General features: G+C 40.1%; 1 protein-coding gene across 1 annotated transcript in view; it reads right to left on the bottom strand.

Moving 5' to 3' along the window:
- COL26A1 (collagen type XXVI alpha 1 chain) overlaps positions 1 to 26,156 on the bottom strand; it is a 137,729-nt gene that overhangs the window by 15,818 nt on the left and 95,755 nt on the right. Inside the window, exons 5-9 of the mRNA XM_015817867.1 lie at positions 24,628 to 24,689; positions 19,165 to 19,318; positions 15,449 to 15,538; positions 11,026 to 11,178; positions 4,459 to 4,551 (exon numbers count right to left, since the gene is read on the bottom strand). Of these exons, the coding sequence (XP_015673353.1) occupies positions 4,459 to 4,551; positions 11,026 to 11,178; positions 15,449 to 15,538; positions 19,165 to 19,318; positions 24,628 to 24,689 (552 nt within the window). The remainder of the gene's footprint in view (positions 1 to 4,458; positions 4,552 to 11,025; positions 11,179 to 15,448; positions 15,539 to 19,164; positions 19,319 to 24,627; positions 24,690 to 26,156) is intronic.

Genomic DNA, 26,156 nt, shown 5'->3' with positions numbered 1-26,156 from the left:
ATCCTTTTTCTCACTTGATATTTATATTTAATAGCATTTGGCACTCCATATCATTTGAGCAGTTGAGAGCAAATAGAATTTAGCGCCTAGCATGCAATGATTGGAAGCCTGTAACAATATGGAGATACTATATAGTGGTATTTCACATTTAAAGATATAGTTGTGTTTGGCAATTTCACACAACACTCTAGAACAGAGTTCCCCAATGTTTCCGGCTTTTCAGACTGCCGGGGGGGAGGGGGAGAGGGAATGGTTCTGCACATGAAGCCAGCAATCACATGTGTGCAGCTCCATTTACAAAGCAGTGTGCACGTGCACCTGACACTCACTTAAATGGGCCACACTCACACACTTGCCCTCTGCTCAAGCAAGTGGGGATGTGCGTGCATGCGCACGCCGGCCGTTTCCGCCGCCCAGTTGCAAACCCCTCACAGCCCACTAGTGGGCCACAGCCCACAGATTGGGGACCCCTACTCTAGAATACCCATTTATGATTGGTGAGCGGGACTGGAGAAATTTAAATGATGGATAACCAACTCTCAAACTTTTAATTCTACTCATTTGCAAAAATAAACAAACTTGAAAAACCAATTTATTTCTGCAATTCTGGAACAAGTTTTGGCAAGAAGTAATAGAGCAGCCAGATCCATTTTACTTTATAATTTTTGAAAAATAAAACAGCCTGAATTTTAAAAAAATGGTGATACAGTAAGGACCTCTGAATTAGTTAGGGTTAGGGAGATTTACTGGCACAATTAGAGGTATTTTACACAGGCTAGGGGTATTAAACCTGAACAAAAGTTTACACCTCCAATTTGTTTTGATTTATGGCTGGAAAGCAGCAGGAAACTGTTGTGATTTCTTTGCAATTTTCTACTGAAATCTGAATGTTTCAGGTTGCCCACACTCCTTCCTTGCTTTTAGGAGGCAGTGCCAAGAGTTGAACCTTGTGTTTCTGCAAGCAAAGCAGGTGCTCTTCCCTTGAAATGGTGACAGATCCAGACTCCACCTATATAACTTGCCAGGCATAATTTTGGATCCCGCTTCCAAATCTTTGCCCTAGAGAATTCTTGTGACTCCAGACAGGCTAGAACTTCCCGGCGTCTCTTTCCTAACAAGCGTTGAGTCCTTCCTGGCATGCAGCAGCTCACTGCTTGGCAGAAGGAGAAGGCTTATTTGGACTGATCTGCTTGTTAATGCTGCATCGTTAAGGGATTGCCTTCAAATGGCTTTACCCTACCTGGAAAAAAAAAGGGGGGGGAGTGATATAATTTCTTCCAGACGCCGACTATTAATTACACTTGCTGATCTTTGGGGAGAGGGAGGGACTGGCGTGGGCTCCTTCCAAACTTAGCCTTAATTGTTTCAGTTGAAACCCCCAAGAGCTCCAGACACTCACCAGGGCAATTGAATCTGCCTTCATAATTAATGCAACCCTCATATATCAAAGTCTGGGATGAAATGAGCTGAAGGCTCAATGCAGGAATGTGGTAATAAGAGAAAGAACGTCTTGTCGTCCTGATGGGAGGTCACTTTTGAGTGCCTCTCCTGTGGACAAACCACTTAAGACGATTCTTTAAAAAAAACAGAAAGAAAGAAAGAAAGAAAGAAAGAAAGAAAGAAAGAAAGAAAGAAAGAAAGAAAGAAAGNCCTTTTCTCCTACATTGAAATTGTCTGCAAGTGTAGCATGCTTAAGAAAATGTTGTCCAGAAAGAAAAAAAGAAAGGGAGGAAGGAAGGAAGGGAGGGAGGGAGGAAGGGAGGGAGGGAGGAAGAAAGAAAAAGAAAGAAAGAAAGAAAGAAAGAAAGAAAGAAAGAAAGAAAGAAAGAAAGAAAGAAAGAAAGAAAGAGAGAGAGGGAGGGAGGGAGGGAGGAAGGAGGGAGGGAGGAAGGAAGAAAGAAAGAAAGAGAAAGGAAGAAAGGAAGAAAGGAAGAAAGGAAGAAAGAAAGAAAGAAAGAAAGAAAGAAAGAAAGAAAGAAAGAAAGAAAGAAAGAAAGAAAGAAAGAAAGATTATAGTTAAAAGTACAAGCCAGTCTAATGGAAGGAAGAGCTTTTTAACTATCATGATTTAATTCCTGATTATTCATTGGACTGAAAAGGTTGCTGTCATCTGCGGCTATATGATCCTCTTTCCCCCTTTTTTCAGTTTAGGGTTGGGCATTTTTTGGGTAGCCGGAGTCAGTTCACAACTGTTATGGTTTGAGTTGGGGTGAGAGTTTCAGTAGTTGGATAAGAAAGCAAAATGGGTGTGATTGGAATTACACTTTTTAAGAAATTGTTTTTCTTTTCTATTATGTAAAGCAATCATGGGTAATCCATAGCCCACAGCTGCCTATGATTCCTGCAGACCCATTTTTGTAGGCATCCACCCCTCAAAGATTATGCTACTGAAATTTGGCAGTAAAATGCACTTTACTTTGGCATTTTATTGTTTTGTCTTTTTTTTTTTTACTAAATTAAGACCCCCAAATAGGTTGTTTAAGCCTCTGGCAGGCTTAAAGTATATGCTTTGTACAAGAATCCCTCCAAACTGATAAAAGAAAGCCCTCTTTTCTCCCCCCTCCCATGTCAACTTCTCAAAGGAAATTGCAGGAGAAATTTATTCGTCCTTATTGTAAAACAGGGAGAGGGAATATTTTGTGTAGTACATTTTACAGCTCGTGGACATACTCATAAAATTGCTGCCACAGGGTTACAAATGGCTCTGCTACACAAGCACTCACAGCAAATCATTTACCTGCTTCTCTATTCTGTAGGCTGTTCTCTTACCTCCCTATGGGGCAACAACATCATAGGAAGTCCTCAATATATGACCACAATTGTGACCAGAATTTCAGTTGCTAAGTAAGGCATTTGTTAAATGAATCCAATTTTATGATTTCCCCCCCCATGTTGTTAAGTGAATTACTGCAGTTATTAAGTGAATCTGGCTTCCCCCATTGATTTTGATTGTTGGAAACAGGCCTGGAAGATCACAACAAATGGCTGTAAGTCGAGGACTACCTGTATGCCAAAGAACAATTATGTTAAGAGGCCAATCAATGAAATTTGCTGCAAGCTAGCTTCCTATTTTATTTTGTTAGTTTAAAAAAACATTTTTTAAAAATCTGGAGGGACAGAAAACCTGGTCAGCATCAAGGTAAGCATCTGTTCATACTGGTGAACGTGGATATGATATTATTTATTCCTTGTGCAAAGCTGGTTTTAGGTTTTCATAGGACTCCAACCTCAAAATGTTTTAATTGCTAATACAGTAAATAATGTTTGATATATATAATCCACATAAAGCAAAGCTCTTTGGGGGCCTCAATCATTGTTAGGAATACAAAGGGATCCTAAGACTGAAATGTTTGGAAACGACTGCCTAATTTGTGGAAAGCTGGCAGAAAAATAAACCTGAAAAGTTTATAAAAACACTTCATAGTCTCAGCTTTGCTATTCTTGGTGACGGTGACAGCTGTCAACCCTTTAAAGTAGATCAGGTCAGAAAACCAATTGCACAAGTTTGACTGGAACTCAAGACAGGTTATTGAAATGGTATCTTAAAAAGCTGTGTTTTCCCTTCCTTTCTTCTTATAGTTAAGGCAGAGGCAGTTTGAGTTTTTTTCTAATCCTTTCTTCAGTTCCTGGGCTTAAAATGTGCTTTATTTTTAACTGCTGCCGCATAGTTTCTCCAAGTTCATCTCAGTGGCTCTCCACAATGGTGAGCACAGCACTGCTTATCGTATGAACAATTCTTAGCCAAAATTTTGATTCACTTTGATTCTCCAAACCAGAATTGGTCAATCTTAGCATTTTTGAGATGCGTGGACTCCAACTCCCAGAATCCCCCCCCCAGCCACACATCTTAAAGTTGGTGAGGTGGGAATTGAAGTCCACGCTTCTTAAAGTTGCTGAGGTTGGCACACACTGCTCTAAACAAATGTGACTACTCCATCTGTAACAGGAGCCCTAGTTTTGTGGGGTATATCTGGATTTTTGAGAACACATGTGGAACTCAGGTGGCTTCTGAGATGGGGAGGCTTTATAGTTGCCATTGGGCAGAAAATTAGTTGCAGTTCACTAATTTACCAGAAGGAGACTTGAGAGTCCCTCTAGCCCCCACTTCTCCATGAGGTTGGATGTTTCCTTTCTCTGCTTAACTTTGTCTCTTTGGTGAGTGTACTCCAAACAAAGCTCCACGGTGCAGCTGTGATATTCTTATCACGCAAGAACACTTATACAGTCTTGCTGAGTCCCAGAAACATTCTTGAAAATAAAGATGATTGTTCAAGCTGCCACTTTGTTTGCTTCCCATTTATTTTTCCAACAGGAAAACAGATGGGAAGATCGAGGGTTGGGTGTTAAAAAAAAAAAATCAGGTTCGTCAAGCAAACAGGTTCTAGAAGTGATTGTACTTGGAGTGTCAAACACAGTTGTTGTTTTATTCCTCTGTTTCTATCAATCCATCTGTCTTACCTGGCAGCCCTATGGGTCCTGGTGCCCCACGAGGTCCTGGCAAACCAGCCAATATAGTGTCAATGACAGTAGATGCTAACTGTGACTCTCCATCTGTATTAGCAAGAACAGGAGGTGAGACATCATTGCTCTTGTTAAATTAAATGCATGTTACTGTATTTTGTGCCATCTGGTGATTTCCCTTGCAGACTAATAGAATTGGACAGAGTTGGACAGTCAGTCCTTCAGTTCCATGCCCTTTCAGTCCACGTTTTATAGTACAGCACAAGATGCAGCCATAGCATCCTGATTGATTGCTGTCTACCCTCCAAGGAGAGGAAGCCCTGTGCTTCTTCAGACAGTTATTTGCATTGTTGATCATCTCTTACCATTAGAGTAAGAATTTCTCCTAACATTGAGCCAAAATCTGTTCCCTGTAATTTGCCTTTAATTGCTTCTAGCCCTACCCTCCGGTGAAACAAAAAAACAAGTCTGAACAATACTGGAATAATTACTAGCATGCATCTTTTCTATTTTTCCATTCGTTCATTGTCCTGCAAATTCACCCCATCTTCATTCTGCTCTTTCTGAATTCTGGCTTAAAAAGAACACCCAATGTTCATTTCCCAAATTAGTCAGGTAGGCAATAGTTCCTTTGACCCATCTGCAGCTTTTCTCCACCCTTTGTTATGGATCTGCTGGTATCCATTAATAAAATATTTCAAAACAATGATTTTCCTGCAATCCTACATGATGGTACCAAAGTATTTTTTTTAATGCAGTATCTAAGTAATATACTCCACAACTCCCATGTTTTGCTATAATGTTGAACTGCCTTACAATTTTGTACTATCATGTTAAGACTGCTGGTTTCCCTTGTTCCTGCGGCATTTTATGAAAGTGTAAAAGGGGCCTATTTTAAAACAAAAATGAACAAAAAGAACCTTACTATTGGAGGGTGTTCCAATTTTTATTTTAATACAGGCAGTATGGGCTAATCTTAGCAACTGTTTGAAGTTATGACAGACTCCTCCCCGGAATTATTTATAACCCATTTTCAAAGTCCTGATAGCTGTACACACACATGCAATCACATGGTTGCATTTTGGCCGGTTGGCAACCAACTTGCATTTACAGCTATTTCCAGTCTCGCGGTCACATGACTGTAATTTTTAGTAGGTTTTGCTGATTTCCGGCATTTACTTCCTATTTCCGGCAAAAAAACCCCAACCATTTGGAGAAAATGGGTTGGCTTAACAACCACCAAGTTTACTTAATGACTGCCACAAAAAAAAAAAAGTTGTAAAATTGGGTGCATCTATGATCTACTTAAGACTGCCATAATTTACAACCATAATTCTGGGCTCAATTATGGCTGTAAGTTGAGGACTATCTGTAATGTGTATGTTGAAACCAATAAATTCTGAAAGAATTTGCTATGCTCCCTTGTTCTTCTGAATATCTCCTTCTTGTCCTGGCCCTTCTGGTTTATTTATAATATATTGGTAAGGAAGCTAAGGATGAATGAACATGCTGGAAACAGGATAATGAGTTGGACAGAGTATTACCTTGGTGTTTTCCCTTATTTATTTCTCCTTTTTAAAAGCAACCATGAACATTCAGAGAAAATATTGTTCTTTCTTCCTCTCCCCTTTCCAGAATGAAATCTTCAATAGTGTTGGAAAAAGAACATTGGAGAGAGATAAGCTAAAGTAAAACTGCAGACTATAAAATAATGAAACGGGTATGGGAAGAGAAACAGGGACACAGCTCACGGGTCCAGGAGAAGAATTTATAGGACCTGAAGTGCAAAGTAAAACAAAGGTCTGGGCCATGAGATGTTTACTGGCTATATGCAGTCCAACAATTCCCAAATTCAACTTTCCCAACTTAGTGTCCCTTCAGATGTATTAGAACTACAACTCCTACAATTCTCCCAGCCTTTGGGAACACTGACTGGACACTACGAAGAAATCCTTAAACCAGGAGTCAACAGGATCTTCAAAAAGCACACCGTATCGTGCTTCTTCTAATTTTAAAAATTAAAAATGCCAAACTCTTACAAGATCTCATGTCTGAACAGAGACTTTTCAAGATTTGACTATATCAGGTGAAAGTGGATACTGCAGCATTATTATTGTCATCGCCAAGAGATCATCAGCATCATGATCCTTGACCACCATCTAGTGGCACTGCAGATGCTACAAAACCAACTTTTTCTTCCTGCTCCTAAGTAGTAAAAGAGGAATATATCAATACTAATGGGAACAAACCAATATCAAAGTTTTATTTATTGATGATTATGAGGTAGAATAGAACAGGTCAACATGTGCAAATAAAAAGAAGAATATTGCCAAGTATTGAAACCAACCAAGGTGCGAGAAAGAGATTGGAACATATACACATATGTGGTGGGATTGTGATAGCGCACAAAAGATATGGGACATGGTGTTTAGGGAAATTAGAGAACTTTTGAAGGTAAATTTAGATATGTCACCGAGGATCGCATTATTGTTACTGGTGGAAAAACAAAGATATAAATGAAGCAAAAAAAGGAATTGATTGTAAATTTGATAATGGCAGCTAGATACTAATCTAATGGTTAAATATTGGAGATGGAATTGGGATATTCAAAGAAATGAGTGGTATAATGAAATATGGAATATGGCAATAAATGATAAATTAACAACAGAAATTAAATTTTAAAAAGGGATGATTAAAGTAAATAATTATAATGAAATATGGGATGATTTTATAAAAACAGTCTTGGTGGAAGGCAAAGGGAATAAACCTGCTCAAGAATACATGCTGTTTTGGAGGGTATAAAGGCACAATTGAAATATATTGTATATTGTTAGTTGTTATATGAAAAGAAATATAGGTAATAAAAATGGTCTCCAGGGGTGTGGGTGCACTGTAGTATTTGTATTTTTATACTGTTTTAACTTTGATTTATATGTGTTATGTTTGTATTATTTGTATTTGAATAAAATAAAATTTAAAAAAAAAGAAACCAACCAAAGAGCAAGTTAAACTATTTGAGTTACCAAAAATAATATTTCCTTTTTTTCTCCCAACAACACAAAGAAGCAGTGATTTAAGCCAAAGAACTATAAAATCCTGTGAAGTGATGTCATTTGAACTGACTTGAGGTTGGTACCTTCCAGCTATAGCTGTCATCAAAAAGCTGCCCACTTTCGTAACCCAGAATAGCTTAAAAGTGCTTTTTGCTACACTGGTCTTCTCATACTGGATGCCTTAGAATTCCCTGACAGCAGAAACTTTTCATAGCAATAGCTCAGAATGATGGGAGCTAGGTCTCAAAACACCTGGAGCACGCCTGATGAAAGGAGAAAGCAAAAAACAGCTTCGTGCAAAAAAAATCTCTGAAAAAAACAGGGTTGATCCAGGGTTAGGAAGATAGAAAAACTATTGATGTCTTTGGACGGTTGGGGGAGATTCCTGAGAATACCATGGACAGCCAAGAAAACAAAAAAATGAATCTGGAATTCTCATTTGAGGCACAAATGACAGGCTCAAATTATCCGACTTCAGATACCTTATACAAATATCTATTCCCTTGAGAAGTCCACAATGGGGGGGAAAGGTAGAAGGAAGAAGACAACAGGACAATCAACAGCACAATGCCCCATTGGAAGATCTAGAAGACTAGGTTAGGAACATCATGCAAAAAAAAAAAATCTATCTATGTGGTTGCTAAGAATCAACACTAACTTCAAAATAATCATCAAAGCACATCATCATAGTCACCAGCGGTTTGCTGCTAACAGTAGCTTTTTCACCATTATCTAGGTTCTGCTTCCCTCTGCTGTTAGTAATTTGGAGCTGCAGCTTAAAGTTTTGCAACAGGTTCTGTAAGCATTCTGCTTCCCAAAAGTTTGTTTCACCCCTCTGGGAAGAGTTAATCTGGCAATTGATGAAGATGACAGCTAACGACTAACTTTGCAGACCAAAGGCCATGAAGCTGAAGTGGCCAAGCAGATCTGGTGAGAAATCCACAAGTAGCAGGACCAAAAGCTATAAATTAAATATGTTCGAATACTTGAAAGGATCTAACATAGGAGATGAAGATCTCTTCTCTAAACTATTCCAAAATACAGTTCACAGAATAATGAATTTAATTTATAGGAAGATAGATTCCAGTTAAATATGAAACTTCCTAACGCTAAGGGCAATTTGAAATCAGAACCAATTACCCAGAGAGATGATAGGTTATATTTGAAGATTTGTGTGTGGGGGGGGGGGTTCAGGGAGACATTGAACATCTCTCTGGAAGTTTCAATTCGGATTCCAGCACTAAGGAGAGGGTTGGATTTGATGGCTCAAGTATCACCTTCCTAGGATTCTATCAAATCTGGAACTTCCATTTGGGTAATGCAACAGTCTTCACGAATCAACAATGTCAACATTGGTCTTAGTCTTTCAATACTTCTGTATTCTGATGTTAGCTGCCTTCAATATTCAAATAAAAATAAAAAGGACACAATAAATTGAATAAATAAAATAGGTTAAATAAATGTGAATAAATAAACGAGAATATAGGAAACAATTTGCCTAATCCCTTTTCAGAATTGCTTATGCAAAGTTTCATGGATATATTCAGGACTGGCCCAAAATATTAGGCAAACCAGAGCAACGTCAGCCTCATTAGACAGATAAGGCCAAGAAATCACAGGAAGGTTAAAGCTACCTTTATTGAGATTGGCTACAGTAAACAAATCATGCAGGTCTGATTGTGCTGGACCTTCTCCTCCTTCTTATGGTTCAATGAATTATGCCCCTTTTGCCTAGGCAGCAGAACTTGCATATCTCAAGCAAGGTCATCTTCCTTACTCTCTCCTCTCAAGAGGTAGACAGGGACAGACAGTGAGTATGGGGCAAGTTCTATCTCCCTAATCTGCAGCAAAGGCTTTACTGCACTCAAGGTAATGTCCGTGGCTTTCTAGAATAACTTGCCACCCCAGACATGCCCAAGCCATGTTGCTCTGAGATGATCCTCCTGGCGATGCCTTGGGAGGTGGCTATCATGTGTACCTTCCCAGACAGCCATTCTGGAAGCCTCACAAAGTGTGCTTCAGAGGCCAGCTCGGTGCTATCTAGAGGATAAAAGTGGTCTTCCAGTTGATGGAAAGGGCAAATGAGAGGAAAAAGGGGAATCATGGCATGTCCTCCTCCCACCCATGCGGTCTCTCCAGTAACTTTTAAGGCATATCTTATAACTACAATCATATTTTTTTGTATTTGTCCTGAATGACCAATATTGAAATCAGTATGTTACATAGTCTCCATCTCGGTCACTCTCTCTCTTTTTCTCTCTTTGTCATACTTTTTTTAACCATCCTTCAGTCACAGGGGTTGGGAACATGTTGCCCTCAAGACAGCCTTGAAACTCAGATTGTTTATTAATTAATGTATTAATCAAATGTATATAGCCTCCCATCTGCCAAAAGAACTCTGAGCAGCAAACAACGATAAAAATAAAATGCAAATTTATAGTTAAGAATAAATAGGTTGAAGCTCCTAAAAAATCTCTATTTTAACATCCAGGCATAGCCACATTTCTCTCAATCAATGGGCAGCATGATAGGCATTCTAGCCCAACATTTTTAGGATGGCCACTGTCCCCTCCCCCATGGTTTTCTTTCCTTGCCCTTCTAAACAGTCCAGAACATTTATTGTTTTTTCCAATGGGGATCACCTTTATCCAATCACTTGATCATTTTAGCTCCTCTATCCAACACTTTTTTCTCTTCAGAAACCACTGGGATAATATTTCTTTTTGGAAAGAGAAGGCTTGGAAGAGAGTTGTTCAAGGTACCATGATGCAGAGCAATATTTTTCAACATTGGCAGCTTTAAGATGTGTGGACTTCAACTCCCAGAATTCCCCAACTGTCCACACATCTTAAAGTTGCCAAGGTTGAAAAACAGTGATGTAGAGAGTAAAGAGGATGACCTTGAGCCTGGCTACACATCTTGCGTATCTCCATCAAGGTCCTCTTCCTTACTCTCTGTACAGAGCTCACGTGCTTGCCCTTTCTCTAGGTTCAGGTCACACATAGAGGAAGAGAAAAAAAATCAAAAGAAGGATACTCTTCCATCTCTTCACTCTTGTTGTGCTTGCAGAAACTCAGAGAAGACAGGATTGTTGGAAGTAAGAGGGATAGCATAAAACAAGATGGCAGGGAAATGTCAGAATGGTCAATAATAACAAGAACTTCAACATATGCCCATCAACAACTACCTATGTGGCCATCCCTTGTTCAACAATTTGTTTTTTGCAATAGTAAGTTATATGTATTTGTTTCTTTGTAATTGTTTACATAGCTCCTGTTTTTTATTCAGGAGCTCAAGACACTTCCTCCTCCTGTTTCAGCAACCCTGTGAGGGAAGTTGAGTTGACAGTGAGGAACTGGTACCAAGGAGATTCCATGGCTGAGGAGGGGCTTAAACCTGGGTCTTCCCCCCTCCTAGTTCAGGACTTTCACCAGTATACCTCAACAGCTCTTTATGTGCATATACAGTTTACTGGGTGTGCATTTCTTTTTCAAACCATGTGTAGACCTACTTTCTTTTTCACCATTGGGCTGCAGTGAGTAAAGAACTCCTTGTTGAAATGTTAACGGGAAATTTGGAGATGCTGGAGGTCCCGGTGGCCCTGGTGGCCCAGGAATCCCTGTCTCACCAGGATATCCTCTAGGTCCTGGAGGTCCAAGTTGTCCTAGAATTCAGAGCAAAGAAAGAGTCAGGATTCCTCAGAGCACTGGAAGCGCATTGGTTTTGCTGAGGATTAAGCTGAGCCTTAAGGCATCTGTCACGGAGCCTGTTCCTTAATGCAAAAAATCTTGCTTGAAATATGTGAAACATTGATAAAGAAAGGACAACTTTCTATCACAGCGAAGGCATGGCCAAGCATGAGTCATTTCGCCCCCCCCCCAGTCTATCAAACCACTTCCTCCCAACATTGGATTATCAAGCATAAATATTTTGCATGCCAATTCTAGACATTGGTGGAGAAAGTCCTGGCTGTGAGGAGGAGACCAGAGCAAAAGAATATTAGTGCGTCCAGTTGAGCTACAAAGCAACTAAGAATCAAGGAATAAGCCAGTTTGTAAAAAGAAAAAAAGTCTAAATGGTAGAGGAATGTATACCAACTTGAGGAGAATGGGCTGCTCAAGTAAGCTTCAATTTGAAGAGGAACTTTTCTTAGTCCTCTCCAAAAAGACTGAATGGCTGGCCTGGATGGGGAAGCATCCTCAGTCCAGCATAGAAGGTTGCAAAGAACTACACAGGTAGTTCTTGATTTACAACCTTTGTCTTTAATGACCATTTGCAGTCTCAAAAGAGCCCATAGAGCACTTCTAGCCATTGTAAAAAGCTGTATTGCAATCCCCCCAGTCACATGACCACATGTTGGGTGCTTGGCAACTTGTTTGCATTTACATCTGGTTGCCATGTGCCCTCTTATCATGCCAGGAGGCAAAATCCTCCCTTATGCTGGAGGAATGGACTTCAAAGCTGACAAAAATATTAGCAGAGAGAGGGAAGGCACATTCAGATCTGCAAGATTACTATTACTACAACCCTATAATAAAAGTAGTTTTAGTATTTATAACTTTGGTTACCAAGTCTGGTCTACCTTGAAGAGCTGACATCAGTCTTGCAAGTCTGAAAGCACCTCCCCCTTCCTATCTTTATCTACAAGAGAATTAGGGAGGGTCAAGCCTAAGAGCTTTTCTCAAATTACATTTCTGCTTTGGATTCAAATCTCTCTTATCTGACAGTTGGCTTGGTTGCAACTCTTCCTCTTATTCCTCAAGGTTATTCTCACAGCTCATTACCCTCTCTGTGGGCACGCGCACTGTCACTCCAGTTCTAGGCCTTCAGCTGGGTTTTATAAAACCTTTTCACTTTAGGCCTCCGCCGCTGTGTGCAAAAAAAAAAGGTTCAATCAATCAATCAATTTCAACTTCTCATGAGGAAAAAAAAAGATCTCGCAAAGTTGTAATTGATTGATTGAACTTTTTAGTCCCACCCAGTCTGCCGTTACCACTGAAGCCACGCCCACTCAATGGGCAACGCCCATCCAATGGGCCACGCCTACCTGGCACCCAACGATACATAAGTGGGTTTTGGGTTGCAGTTTGGGCACTCGGTCTCTAAAAGGTTCGCCATCATTGCTCTAGATCAGTGGTTCTCAACCTTTTTAATGCCGCAACCCCCCCAACCGGTCGTAAGTTGAGGACTAAACCGGTCGTAAGTCAAGGACTAAACCGGTCGTAAATCGAGGACTACCCAACCAGTCGTAAGTCGAGGACTTTCCCTGCCCGGGAGCGCCGCACATGCGTGGTTCCGCCCCCTGCGTCGGCCGAGGCATAGCTGGCAAGCGGCAGAGACGGAGCAGGCCGACCACCAGCTGGCCCAGCTCAAGGGAGGTAAGGCACCCGCCGGAAAAGGGGGAAAAAAATGGCGGACAGCCTTGCTTGGCGACCCCCGTGAAATGGTCGATCAACCCCAAATGGGGTCGCGACCCATAGGTTGAGAACCGCTGCTCTAGATGATGGAGGAACATCCTGTTTCATGCTTATTCCCTGCAGCTTCTGAGCTGATATGGTCAAAAACCCTGTCCCACTGCCACTTCACCCTTCACCGCCTACTAAAGTAGAAAGCACTCCATCCTTGAAAAAAAATGTAACGACTGGTTCTGAACTGTTCAGAGTGAGCTTGGATGAGCTAAGACCTAGAAGCCCTGGTCACTGGAATTGCAAAATTGCATATAAGGTTTACTCATGAATTTCTCCCTATATTCTAGTTGTTTAGACTGTGAAGTCTAAACAACTGGAATATACCAAGTAAGAAGATGCCATATGATATCTCTCAAATTTGGGGAAATGTTTTCTGTCCAATTTCTAGGCATACCTATGCTGTTACATATCTGGGAACAAGTCCACTGATGAATTAGCATGTTTATTTACATGGCACCATTTTTCTACAACCTACTGTTCTCCAGATACAACTTCCACCTTCCCAGGCCAGTCATCATAGTCTAAAAACCAAGGGAAACTTTCACATGTAATAGAATTGCTTACATCCCAATAGATTAGAAATATGATTCAAAGTAATGTTAAAAATGATCAATGGCTTTTTCCCCCCACTTCTATCATATGTATTGAGTGCCATGTGGATTTTAAGCAAAAAATTGTTCTAAAAAAATAAAACATACTACTACTGATGAGAAATTGTTGCCTTTGATGATGCATGTGATGTTCATTAATAAAATGAGGACCTATGACAAATCATGTAACAGTTCTTAAATGGAATAAATTACAGAGACCTGTTTTTAAGCTTTGGAAACAAACTGCTTTAATAACATTGGGATTAGAAAGGATAGCCGAGAAGAAAACTCAATTCAGCCATCCAGACTGAAGATTTGTGTTTGAGTGTGCTGGGCTCCAGGTCCCAGCAGTTCCTTCCTGTAATCTACATCACTGTCACTGTGCTGATGAGGACTATGGGAATGTGGTTCATCTGGAAGCTGCAGAATTGCCACGTAACATGTAGCCCAACTTCAAGTATCGTCATGAAATCTGCCAACTCAGGCTCCATATTGTCCTCCCATAAGTGTAGCTGTTTCTCTCTTCCACTCACCTGGTGATCCAGCTGGTCCTCTTTCACCAATCTCTCCCTTTTCCCCCTTTCGGCCTTGCAGTCCTGGTCTCCCAGTTGGCCCTGGTAGCCCTAAAAATACAAGCATAAACACTTTGGTTCAAAGGGAAAGCAACAGTGTCAAACAGCAGGAGTCAGTTAACATATATTTTTCATGTTGTCGCAGTGGTTAGAATGCAATACTGCAGACTAATTCTGCTGACTGCCAGGCGTTCAATCCTCACGGTGTAGGTGGTGTAGGGTTCCTGTGTGAGCAGACGGTTAGACTAGAAGTCTTCCAAGGTCCCTTCCAATTAGTATTAGTAGTAGTAGTAGTAGTGGTAGTAGTGGTAGTAGTGGTAGTAGTATATGCTGACTATGTAAAACTGCTTAGATAGGACTGTAAAGCACTGTGAAGCAGTATAGAAGTCCAAGCGCTACTGCAATGTTTACAAATATAGTTATGTGTCTATATGTATCTTTATTACAGTCAAAAAAGTTGAATGAGAAAGGAAAATTTAAATACCTAATTAAGCAGTCTAACTATAAGATATTCATTAATAGGAAACTGCTCATAACATATCAAGAATAATAATTCACACCTTCCTAATTGATTCACAAGCTGTGTTCTTAATTGATAAGCACTGCCAAAAATTCAGCTGCAGCAGGGGTCTCCTTGAAATTTCTGTCACAAAATAAACGTTTTACATATTCAGCATGAGATCGGCCTGCAACTATTTTTAATAAGACCCAGATCAAGTCTAAGATAAGCCTTTTTCTCCCACCACTCTCAAATAATTACAATGGGTCCAACACATATTTGAGTCTGAGAGATAATATGAGAAAAGAGGAAAAGCTTGGAAAAATTGTCTATGTTTGGCATGGAGAAGAAAAGACTGGAAGAAGACATGATGGCTGTCTTCAAGTATTTGGAGGTTGACAGGTAGAAGATGAGACAGACTTTTTAAGAGTCCTTCTGGAAGACAAGACATGTTGTTGTTAGTTGCGAAGTCGTGTCCGACCCATCGCAACCCCATGGAAAACGTTCCTCCAGGCCTTCCTGTCCTCTACCATCTTCTGGAGCCCATTTAAGCTCACGCCTACTGCTTCAGTGACTCCNTATTTGGTTTTAATTCGGCTTTTATCGGGGTTTATTTTTTGTATTTTTGTATTTTTGTATTTTGTATTTTTTGTATTTTGTGTATATTATTTGTTTTTAATATGCTGTGAACCGCCCTGAGTCCTATGGGAGAAGGGCGGTATACAAATTAAAATAATAATAATAATAATAATAATAATAATAATAATAATAATAATAAGTGTAGCTGTTTCTCTCTTCCACTCACCTGGTGATCCAGCTGGTCCTCTTTCACCAATCTCTCCCTTTTCCCCCTTTGGGCCTTGCAGTCCTGGTCTCCCAGTTGGCCCTGGTAGCCCTAAAAATACAAGCATAAACACTTTGGTTCAAAGGGAAAGCAACAGTGTCAAACAGCAGGAGTCAGTTAACATATATTTTTCATGTTGTCGCAGTGGTTAGAATGCAATACTGCAGACTAATTCTGCTGACTGCCAGGCGTTCAATCCTCACGGTGTAGGTGGTGTAGGGTTCCTGTGTGAGCAGACGGTTGGACTAGAAGTCTTCCAAGGTCCCTTCCAATTAGTATTAGTAGTAGTAGTAGTAGTAGTGGTAGTAGTGGTAGTAGTATATGCTGACTATGTAAAACTGCTTAGATAGGACTGTAAAGCACTGTGAAGCAGTATAGAAGTCCAAGCGCTACTGCAATGTTTACAAATATAGTTATGTGTCTATATGTATCTTTATTACAGTCAAAAAAGTTGAATGAGAAAGGAAAATTTAAATACCTAATTAAGCAGTCTAACTATAAGATATTCATTAATAGGAAACTGCTCATAACATATCAAGAATAATAATTCACACCTTCCTAATTGATTCACAAGCTGTGTTCTTAATTGATAAGCACTGCCAAAAATTCAGCTGCAGCAGGGGTCTCCTTGAAATTTCTGTCACAAAATAAACGTTTTACATATTCAGCATGAGATCAGCCTGCAACTATTTTTAATAAGACCCAGATCAAGTCTAAGATAAGCCTTTTTCTCCCACCACTCTCAAATAATTACAATGGGTCCAACACATATTTGAGTCTGAGAGATAATATGAGAAAAGAGGAAAAGCTTGAAAAAATTGTCTATGTTTGGCATGGAGAAGAAAAGACTGGAAGAAGACATGATGGCTGTGTTCAAGTATTTGGAGGTTGACAGGTAGAAGATGAGACAGACTTTTTAAGAGTCCTTCTGGAAGACAAGACATGTTGTTGTTAGTTGCGAAGTCGTGTCCGACCCATCGCAACCCCATGGAAAACGTTCCTCCAGGCCTTCCTGTCCTCTACCATCTTCTGGAGCCCATTTAAGCTCACGCCTACTGCTTCAGTGACTCCATCCAGCCACCTCATTCTCTGTCGTCCCCTTCTTCTATTGCCCTCAATCTTTCCCAGCATTAGGCTCTTCTCTAGTCCTTCCTTCTCATTAGGTGGCCAATACTTGAGTTTCAACTTCAGGATCTGGCCTTCTAAAGATCAGTCAGGGTTGATCTCCTCTAGGACTGACCGGTTGGATCACCTTGCAGTCCAGGGGACTTGCAGGAGTCTTCTCCAGCACCATAGTTCAAAGGCCTCAATTCTTTTGCACTCAGCCTTTCTTATGGTCCAACTTTCACAGCCATACATTGCAACTGGGAAAATCATGGCCTTGACTATACGTACTTTTGCTGGCAGGGTGATGTCTCTGCTTTTTAGTATGCTGTCTAGGTTTGCCATAGCTTTCCTCCCCAGGAGCAAGCGTCTTTTAATTTCTTGGCTGCAGTCCCCATTTTAAATTACAAAAAAGTACATGTTGATTGGATATTGGGAAAACATTCCTAAAGATATGGGATATTCAAAAATAGACCAACCATTTGGAATTTCTCTTCCTTCACTGGAAGTGCTTAAACTGAACCTGAATGACTCTGTTGGGGTACTATACTTCAAATTCTGTGATTCCCAGAACAAAAAGTAAATCAGACCTTGCTAGTAGCTATGTATACAAAACATGCTTAACCAAGTTACTCAAAATCTTAGTGGCTCCATTTGCACAGCAACTAAGGAAACCATTGCAAATAACTAAGGTGATTTTTATTTAAGAGTTTGGTTTAGTGGATGGAGTAAATGAGTAAATGAGTAAATTCCATTACTAGCTAAGAACATTGAGCAACTGTATGTAGCTATTTCTCAACCCAGTGTCTTTCAAATGCGTTGAAAAAGCATAGATGATCTGATTATTGTTAAGAAGTTAAGACATGAGATGAATTAGCTGATGCCTGTACCAAACTAAATTCATTCTGTGAAGAATAAGTGAGGCCAATAAATCCCACACAGTCTGTTTCTCCATGGATATAATGGATATTTGTTATATACAATAATAGTTGGTGATCTCAGGCATGACAAAACTAAAGGAATGCCTGTATGCGATTAATTAATGCTTTGCTAAATTAAAAAAAGGTTGCATTTAAAAATACAATTTGCAGATCAAATAATTACAATACTTTGAACAAGTAATATAATTTGCAGTGAGGAAATTAAACTTTCCTTCCTCGTTCATTTCCCCCCTGTAACCTCTCTCCCCCCCTCACAGTTACCTCCATCCTGAAATCCCATTTTTCTTGCCCTCTTTCCACATGTAGCCACCTTAATCATCCTTGAATCCTTTTTCCCAGAGAACTCCTGTTCTTCTACTCTTTTCTTTTTGCACTGCCTTCCCTGGAAGATTTCTCCCCAAGACCATTTTTCACTCAATTAATTTTACCCCTTCTCTTCCCTTTTCCAGCCCTTCCCTGTCACTCAGACAATCTTCTTCTACCAGAGGATGGGAAGAGAGAGCAAGTGCTATTATATATATCATGAAAAATTACCACTAACATCCTAACATCATTATTACTGGTGGAAGGAAAGCTTGAAAGAAATACTTCCTCAGTCTTTGATCACTCATTTCCTAAGCATATCCATTTGTGTGTGTGTGTGTGTCTCTCTCTCTCTCTGTGTCTGTCTGTCTGTCTGTCTGTCTGTCTGTCTGTCTGTCTGTCTCTCTCTCTCTCTCTCTCTCTCTCTCTCTCTCTCTCTCTCTCTCTGTGTGTGTGTGTGTGTGTGTGTGTGTGTGTGTGTGAGAGAGAGAGAGAGAGAGAGAGAGAGAGAGAGAGAGAGAGAGAGAGAGAGAGAGAGAGAGAGAGAGAGAGAGAGTAGCAGGGAAGTGATGGCCATGTACTTGCAACCTATGCATTACTATTTCAACCAAGGGAAACTGGTAAAAGAGGTCAAGTAGCATTGGTCATTTGGATAAAAGCAGCATCACAGTCCCATGACACAAGACTCACGTCTTTTATGATGACATCATAATGATATCATGCTCATGATATTATGCAGAAGTCCAAAAGGAGCAGTGTGATGCTGCTTTCATTATTTTGATAAAAGTGGCCGTAGTTGTGGAAACCCATGTCTCTAGACATTGTGGATTAGTGAATATTGGGAACAGCTTATTTGCAGAGCTTGACTGCATAGGGCAGGGGTGTCAAACTGCTGGCCTGCAGGCCTGATGCATCATGCTGAAACCGTGCCCACCCCATTGCTGGCAATGGAAAAAAAGTCGCAATACGTTGCGACACGTCACGTGACATTGCGAGTTTGACACCCCTCGCATAGGGGAAGACTTCTCTCTTTATGAAGATCCAACAGGATTTCCCCTTTTCTTGGACAATGTCTAAACATACTTTTTTCAGAAAGGCTGGTTACTTACTTACTTAAATAAGTAAGACACTTGTATAGCAAATGACAATGCTATAACTAATGATTAAATTTCTTGGCCTGAGCCCAGACATAATGTTATTTGATTGAAATAATGAACCACAAGTTCAATGCGGAAAAAAGACAGAATTGGCCTATTAGGAAATACATGGCATTTCCCATTTTTATGAAAATCAGATGCCCAGGAAGAGAACACGAGGCAATCTGCTCACCAACAGGTCCCATTGGTTTCCTCGGGGCTGTTCCTGGATTAGCTAGGGGAATAGCATCAGGCACCACATCATCATACCAAGTGGCTGTAGTTCTTGTCATCGGAAGATCATTGTCTGAAGGTGAAGCTCGTTCTGCAGCCTCAAGCAAAAGGATCTGGATGGAAAACATAATGGTCAAAACAAATTGTATATATGAAAGTGACATGGAGGCAATCATACCAAGTCTTTTTGAGTAGGACATGGTGTTTGAATGAAGATCAGGACCATGAACAGCTCCTAATCAGTCCCTGAGTACTGGAGCAGCTGGATTAATGTTGTCCCAGCAGAGAATAGGAATTTCTCTGAAATAGGATTTTGAACCATTGGCTCAAGGGATGGTGTCCTTGAGAAAACTTTGGATCCTGGGTTACAGTCTTTAGTACCTATTGGAAAAGCTTCTGGGGCAGATGGGCTGCACCTTGCAAAAACTAAGAAGAATATCTTTGGAAAACATATTGTTGAAGTCATCTGGAGGGCAAGGGATTCTATTTCCTAGAACCAAACTTAAAACACAAGTCTAAAGTTAGTATACTGTATCTTACATACACCAAGACAGGGGTCCTCAACCTGTGGGCCATGAGGGGTTGCAACTGGGCTGTGGAAATGGCCGGCAAGCAGGTGCACATGCATGCATATCTTCAGTTGTGCAAGCACAGGTGAGCAGCAGAGAGCATATGCACATGCGCCCCATTTAAGTGAGAGGCAGGAGCATTTGCATGCCATTCATACAAATAGAGCGGTGCACACACGCACGCTTCCAAGCCACGTGCGCAAACTCCCCCCCCCGGCCAGTCCACAAAGCAGTAAATGTTGGGGGACTCTGCACTGGGAGATACAGCAGATAAATTTTTAAAAGAGCATTACTAAAGGGCTCAGATGCCCATATGGGGAGCAAACAGGCAAACCTAAAGTCCTAGTACAGGAGAGCAAATATGACATTGAAAGTATTACAGACGCTAGCTGGGATGGATATCATAATTGGAATACTGTGCAAGAAAGATGTAGTTTGTTTAGAAGAAACAGATCCGACAAAAGGAGAATCTCATTGTATATAAAGACACATCTATACAGAAATTCATAAGTCACTGGGTGTTTGGCAGCAAATAAATTTAATAACAACAACACATCAGGGAGGAAAACCCTGTTGAAAGTGCTTGGGTAAATATCAAGACTGAAAAAAAACAAAACAAAAATGACATTGTGGGCATGTACTACAAGCAATTCAACCAAGCAAAAGATACAGGTGAAATTTTTGCAGACCGGATGATCAAGATATCCAGGAAACACTATAGTGAAAATGGAGGATTTCAATTTCCCTGACATCACTGGGAATCATACTCTGCAGCAAGTGGGAGATCCAATAATTTCTTGACATATCTTGTAGACAACTGCAGTGGAGGAAGGATCTAGAGAATCAGCTATACTGGATTTAATACTTACTAACAAGGAGTAAGTGGTAAAGGAAATGGAAGTGGTAAGAACTTTGAGAATGACCATATACTCCTAGAATTTACTACAGCTTAGGCAGCTGCAAATGTTTTCTACATAACTTACTAACCTTGTTTGGTAGTTTCTAGAACACAGAGCATAGAATCATAGGGATGGAAGGGACCACAGAGGTCTTCTAGTCCAACTCCCTGCTCAAGACAAGAGATTCACCAGTGGAACAACCTGCCTCCAGAAGCGGTGAATGTGCCAACACTGGAAGTTTTTAAGAAGAAACTGACAGCCATTTATCCGAAATGTTATAGGGTTTCCTGCCTGAGCAGGGGGTTGGACTAGATGACCTCCAAGGTCCCTTCCAACTTTATCATCATCATTATTATTATTATTATTATTATTATTATTATTATTATTATTATTATTATTATTATTATTATTATTATTATTATTATTATTATTATTATTATTATTATTATTATTATTATTATTATGTTACCATCCCAGTCAAATGGTTTGTCCAGTCAATTTTCGAAAACCTCCAGTGATGGAGCACCCACTACTCCTGGAGACAAGCTATTCCATTGATTAATTGTTCTCACTGTTAGAAAATTTCTCCTCACTTCTATGTTTCTTTTAATAAGTTTTCACCCATTACTTCTTTTCCTGCCCTCTAGTGGCTTAGGTTAGAGAATAAATCAATCCCCACTTCTCTGTGACAGCTCTCAAGTACTGGAAGATAGATATCATGTCCCTCCTAATCCTTCTCTTCTATAGGGTAGACATATCTAGCTCTCTCAACCATTTATCATGTGATTTAGCCCCCAGACCCCTTATTAAATTAAGTCTGCATTTGTAGGCACGTTTATCTATAAGAAAGCATGATTTAATTCACTGGGACTTATTTCTGAGTAGATGTGGATAAGACTGCATTTCATCTCACATAGCTGTTAACAGTTATTAAGAAAAATGTATTCAAATTAAATGTGTGGAACGAAACACTCTATTTTGCTTGAAATAAATAAGTACAAGCCTTTTAATGATATGGGGGAAAGTTATAATTTGGAGCCTGGCAGAGAGAGAGAATTATATTACAAAAAAAGAGCGATCATGCAAAAAGCATGTGGTCGTTTAGCAATCACACACGGAATCAATCATAACTAGCATTTGTGTAATCTCATGTCCTCATATCCAGGACACCACAGCTTATGCCTTTCACTGGGATGCATGATATCAGATCAGATAACTGCAAGTTTTCAAAGAGTGATCCAAACCTTAAATTTCTAACAGACTATTCATAATCCACCATGGATTTTGCTAAAAGCTTATGGCAGATAGGACTATAAAAAACTGGGCTCCAGAGAACCTGACAAATATAGATAGTCCTGGACAGATTATGCATTGTGAAATCTAATACCTAAGTATAGTTTTAAATAGCATATATTGTATACACTACATGCAGCCATGTACACGCAAGGCTTCATGGTTGGTCAAGTGCTGGTGGCCTTGGAAACGAAGATCCACAATAACCAAAAAGAAAAGAATAACAAAGATGATTAGGGGGCTAGAGGCTAAACCACATGAAGAATGGTTGCAGGAATTGGATATGTCTAGTTTAATGAAAAAAATGAAAATCTTAAAAATCTATGCACATAACATATTCTTCCTAAGTTCTACTTCCCTGAAGTTGAACTTCAAAAGAACAAATCTCCTGGCCTAAAGCAGCAACAGCTTTATCTGTTTTGGTGACTTCTCACTTGGGATGGTACCTAAGTTATGTGGTGGGATCAGCTCAACTGAATTGGTCAAAGGAATCTCATACAAAAGAAAATTCTCAATCAACCCATCCTCAGGCAGTTAGCCACTGGCTCTAGCAGCTAGGTCAGTGATGGCGAACCTTTAAGAGACTGAGTGCCCAAACTGCAACCCAAAACCCACTTATGCATCGTCAAGTGCCAGGTGGATGTGGCCCATTGGCTGGGTGTGGCCAATTGGGTGGGCATGGCTGCGGTGGTAATGGCAGACTGGGTGGGACTAAAAAGTTCAATCAATCAATTCCAACTTTACAAGATTTTTTTTTCCCACGACAAGTTGAAATTGACTGATTGAACCTTTTTTTTTTTTTGCACACGGCGGCGGAGGCCTAAAGCGAAAAGGTTTTATAAAACCCAGCTGAAGGCCTAGGACTGGGGTGACGGCGCTCGTGCCCACAGAGAGGGCTCTGAGTGCCGCCTCTGGCACCCGTGCCATAGGTTCGTCACCACTGAGCTAGGTTTAATGGGAAATGTGGTGCAGCAAGGAAAGCCAAACCATTAACACTATTTACTACGCCACAAAGAAGCAAAGGAAATATAGTAGACAGGGAAATCTTGGGGTCTTAGCAATTTAAGGACATTTTTGGGTGGGGAAAGTCAATCCAACAGTATCTGGATACTATAACGATGGGGTGGGGAGACAAACAAATAAGCTTGATTTCTCAGAGCAAATTAGTTTTGGACAAGTTCATGGGAATGGACTGTATGAACCCAGATACCTCCCAGGCATACCTTAACACGATGCCCACAAACTTGGGATTGAGATTTCAGGAATTTCTTATCAACATTACCATTATTTTCATTTTTCTTTGTTATTTTCTGTTTTGATAAACTAATACAAATGTTGAAACCGGAAAAAAAACAGATAAGGGCTGTCTTTCATTTCTTTGACTTGGGTGAATTTTAGTTAATGGCAGATGTGAAGAAAATGTTGCTTCTGGACTTTTCAAATTCTCTTTGTTTCTGTAAAGATGTGATCTTCCCACCTCCGCTAAAATCTAGGACTAATATACATTTACATCCCCCTCTGTGAAAAAGGTCCCTAGCTGGTGATACAAATAAATCTTGGCTTCCTTCCGTCCAGCCCACAGTAACCTTGATAACATGTAGTGTTATGATTTTGAGGAAAGAAAGAAAGCTGGCATCATACAAGACCAGTACTGATGGACTGAAACTTCATGGTAATAGATTCAGATGAGAATGTTATGAGGAAATTTCTTGACGATAAGTGATTGACTCATGAATGTTGGAAATTAAAACATTCTACAAACGTGTGGACATTCCTGAGAGAAGAAATCTGACCTGAGCAATTATTAGTGAAGCAGGATATAACTATAACAGGAAGTAGATTATGGGAATAGATAATGCTAGCACCTAGCTAGCTATATTTTACCAAATCAAAGAGCACATGTTCTGTGTGCATCGGTATGTTGGAAGAAAATGGCCACAGAAGAAAATGGCCACAAATTAGGATCCTGACAGATAAAAAAAAAAAGGGACAGAGAATCGATCCTTAATGCTATCTATACCCTACTGCCTACTTGAGATCTGTAGGCCAAGAGGTGCTGAAGAATCAATGCCATTCAATTCACACCTCCAATGATAAAGTGGCCTATTCCTCCCCCTTGGTGGTCATCTTCAAATAGACATTAGACAATCATTTGTTTAAAAGGTTTTCTCAGATCCTACACTAAGCAGCAGACTGAACTGGTGTGTGTCTTCTGAGATCTTGTCCAATTCTATGATCATGAACATTTTTCTATTCATAAATTAAAGGAGAGTGGCTGAAGTCTTTTAAATGAAGGATCCCCAACAGGCCATTTGGAACCAGGCCATGGAAGTGGTGGGTGAGTGCGCACACTCACACATTTGCAAAGCTCCATATGTGCGAGCAGCAGGCGCATGGCTCGCCACTCATACAAATGGAGCTGTGCGCATGCATGCACACCTGCTACTTGTGCATAACAATTCCGTCTGCCTCCCCCCCCTCCGCCAGTCCTCAAAGCTGGAAGATGGGAGATTGCTGTTTTAAATTAGAGTCTGGGGGATGCTCCAGAAAAGTGGGATAGGATATTTTACGACAGCTGAGATCAATGAAGTCAGGTAGATGAAGGCCAAAGGTAGGGAGTATTCTCAGCCATCCAAATGGTTTCTTGAAAAATGTACTTACTTTGGCTTCCACGATATTCAGCCTTTCAGTCATATCTGTGAGCTTTGTGCAATTCATACATTCTAGAAGAAAGAAAAACATTGGGGTTGTTACAACATATGGTTAAAATAAATGAACAACTCACATTGATCATGTTTTAATTTTATTTTAATTACTGCAATGTACTGTCTGTGCTTAGCTTTTCAATTTTTTTTAAAAAAAATCCCTAGGGGGTAATTGCAATGATTTATTAACACAATAACATTTCAAAAACAGTACACATTCCTATGTTGGATGCAAATAAATAAATGATTAGTTTCAAAAAAGAAGCAGATGGATGATCCTTATAACATTTAAAGAGTGGTCTGGCCTGGAAACAATCATGATAAAACAATGAGAAATGTTTTAACCAAATTTATTTGCTGGAGAACAAGGGTTAGACAACAGAGTGGTAGATGATTTGGACTACGGTTCCCATTAGCATCAAACAAAAAGGCCAATGAATAAGGATTCTAGTAACTGTTGTTCAGAAGACTTTGGTTGCTTAACTGTGCCCAAAGTAGGGATGGGGAAAAGCAAATTTCCTTACATATCTGCAACAGAATTGCATGGAGGCTTGGGAGTTCAGAACACATATTCCATCTCCTCTGCGAAGATTGTTGGATGGAACTACAGATAGTCCTCAACCAGTGATTTAGCGATTGTCAACTTACGACAAACCCCTCAAAACCTACAACCTGGTTCTGACGTTTTGATGGCCATCCCCTCTCCACGGTCTCACAACTGCATTTTGGGGCTTGGCAACTGGTTTACAGGCATTTACAACGTCTTGTGGTCACAGGCCTGCAATGTACCCATTTATTTATTTATTTATTTAATTAATTTTATGTTCTGCCCATCTTGCAATTTGAGGCAATTCTGGGCAGTTTACAATGCAATAAAACAGAGATATCAAAACAATCTGTATATGAAATTACCGATCAACCTGAACCTTTCAGACTGGAAGAAATTAAAGAAAGAGCTTGAAAAATCTCTACTGAGGTAGTCTCTGTACTATATACATTATCTTTTTCACTCTTTTGCAAGCATTTTTAAGCATGAGCTGAGTCATCTTGCATTTGCCGTGGATCCATTTCGATTCCAAGACTGCTAGTAGGAAGCCACCAACTTTCCTACTAGGCACAATCCTTTATTATTTATTTATTAATTTATTAATTTGATTTATATACCGCCCTTCTCCCGAAGGACTCAGGGCGGTGCACAGCATATTAAAAACAAATAACAATACAATACATAAATACCGAAAATAAAAAACCCCTCTAAGACCAAATTAAAAGCCAAATATTGGTAGCTGTGTCGTAATTAAAATTGTATTAAAAATCGTCCCTAACTAAAATCCACCCTAGGTCAGGCCCACTTGCTGGAAAAGCCATGTCTTGAGGGCGCGGCGGAAAGTGAGGAGATCCGGAATCATCCGGATCTCGGGGGGTAGTTCGTTCCAGAGGGTGGGGGCACCCACAGAGAAGGCCCTTCCCCTGGGGGTCGCCAGC

This window comes from Protobothrops mucrosquamatus, unplaced genomic scaffold (genome assembly GCF_001527695.2).
Source record: "Protobothrops mucrosquamatus isolate PMUCROS unplaced genomic scaffold, P.Mucros_1.0 scaffold643, whole genome shotgun sequence".
Classification (NCBI taxonomy): Eukaryota; Metazoa; Chordata; class Lepidosauria; order Squamata; family Viperidae; genus Protobothrops; species Protobothrops mucrosquamatus.
The sequence above is the reverse complement of the archived record's forward strand: the minus strand, read 5'-3'. Positions and strand labels throughout refer to the sequence as shown.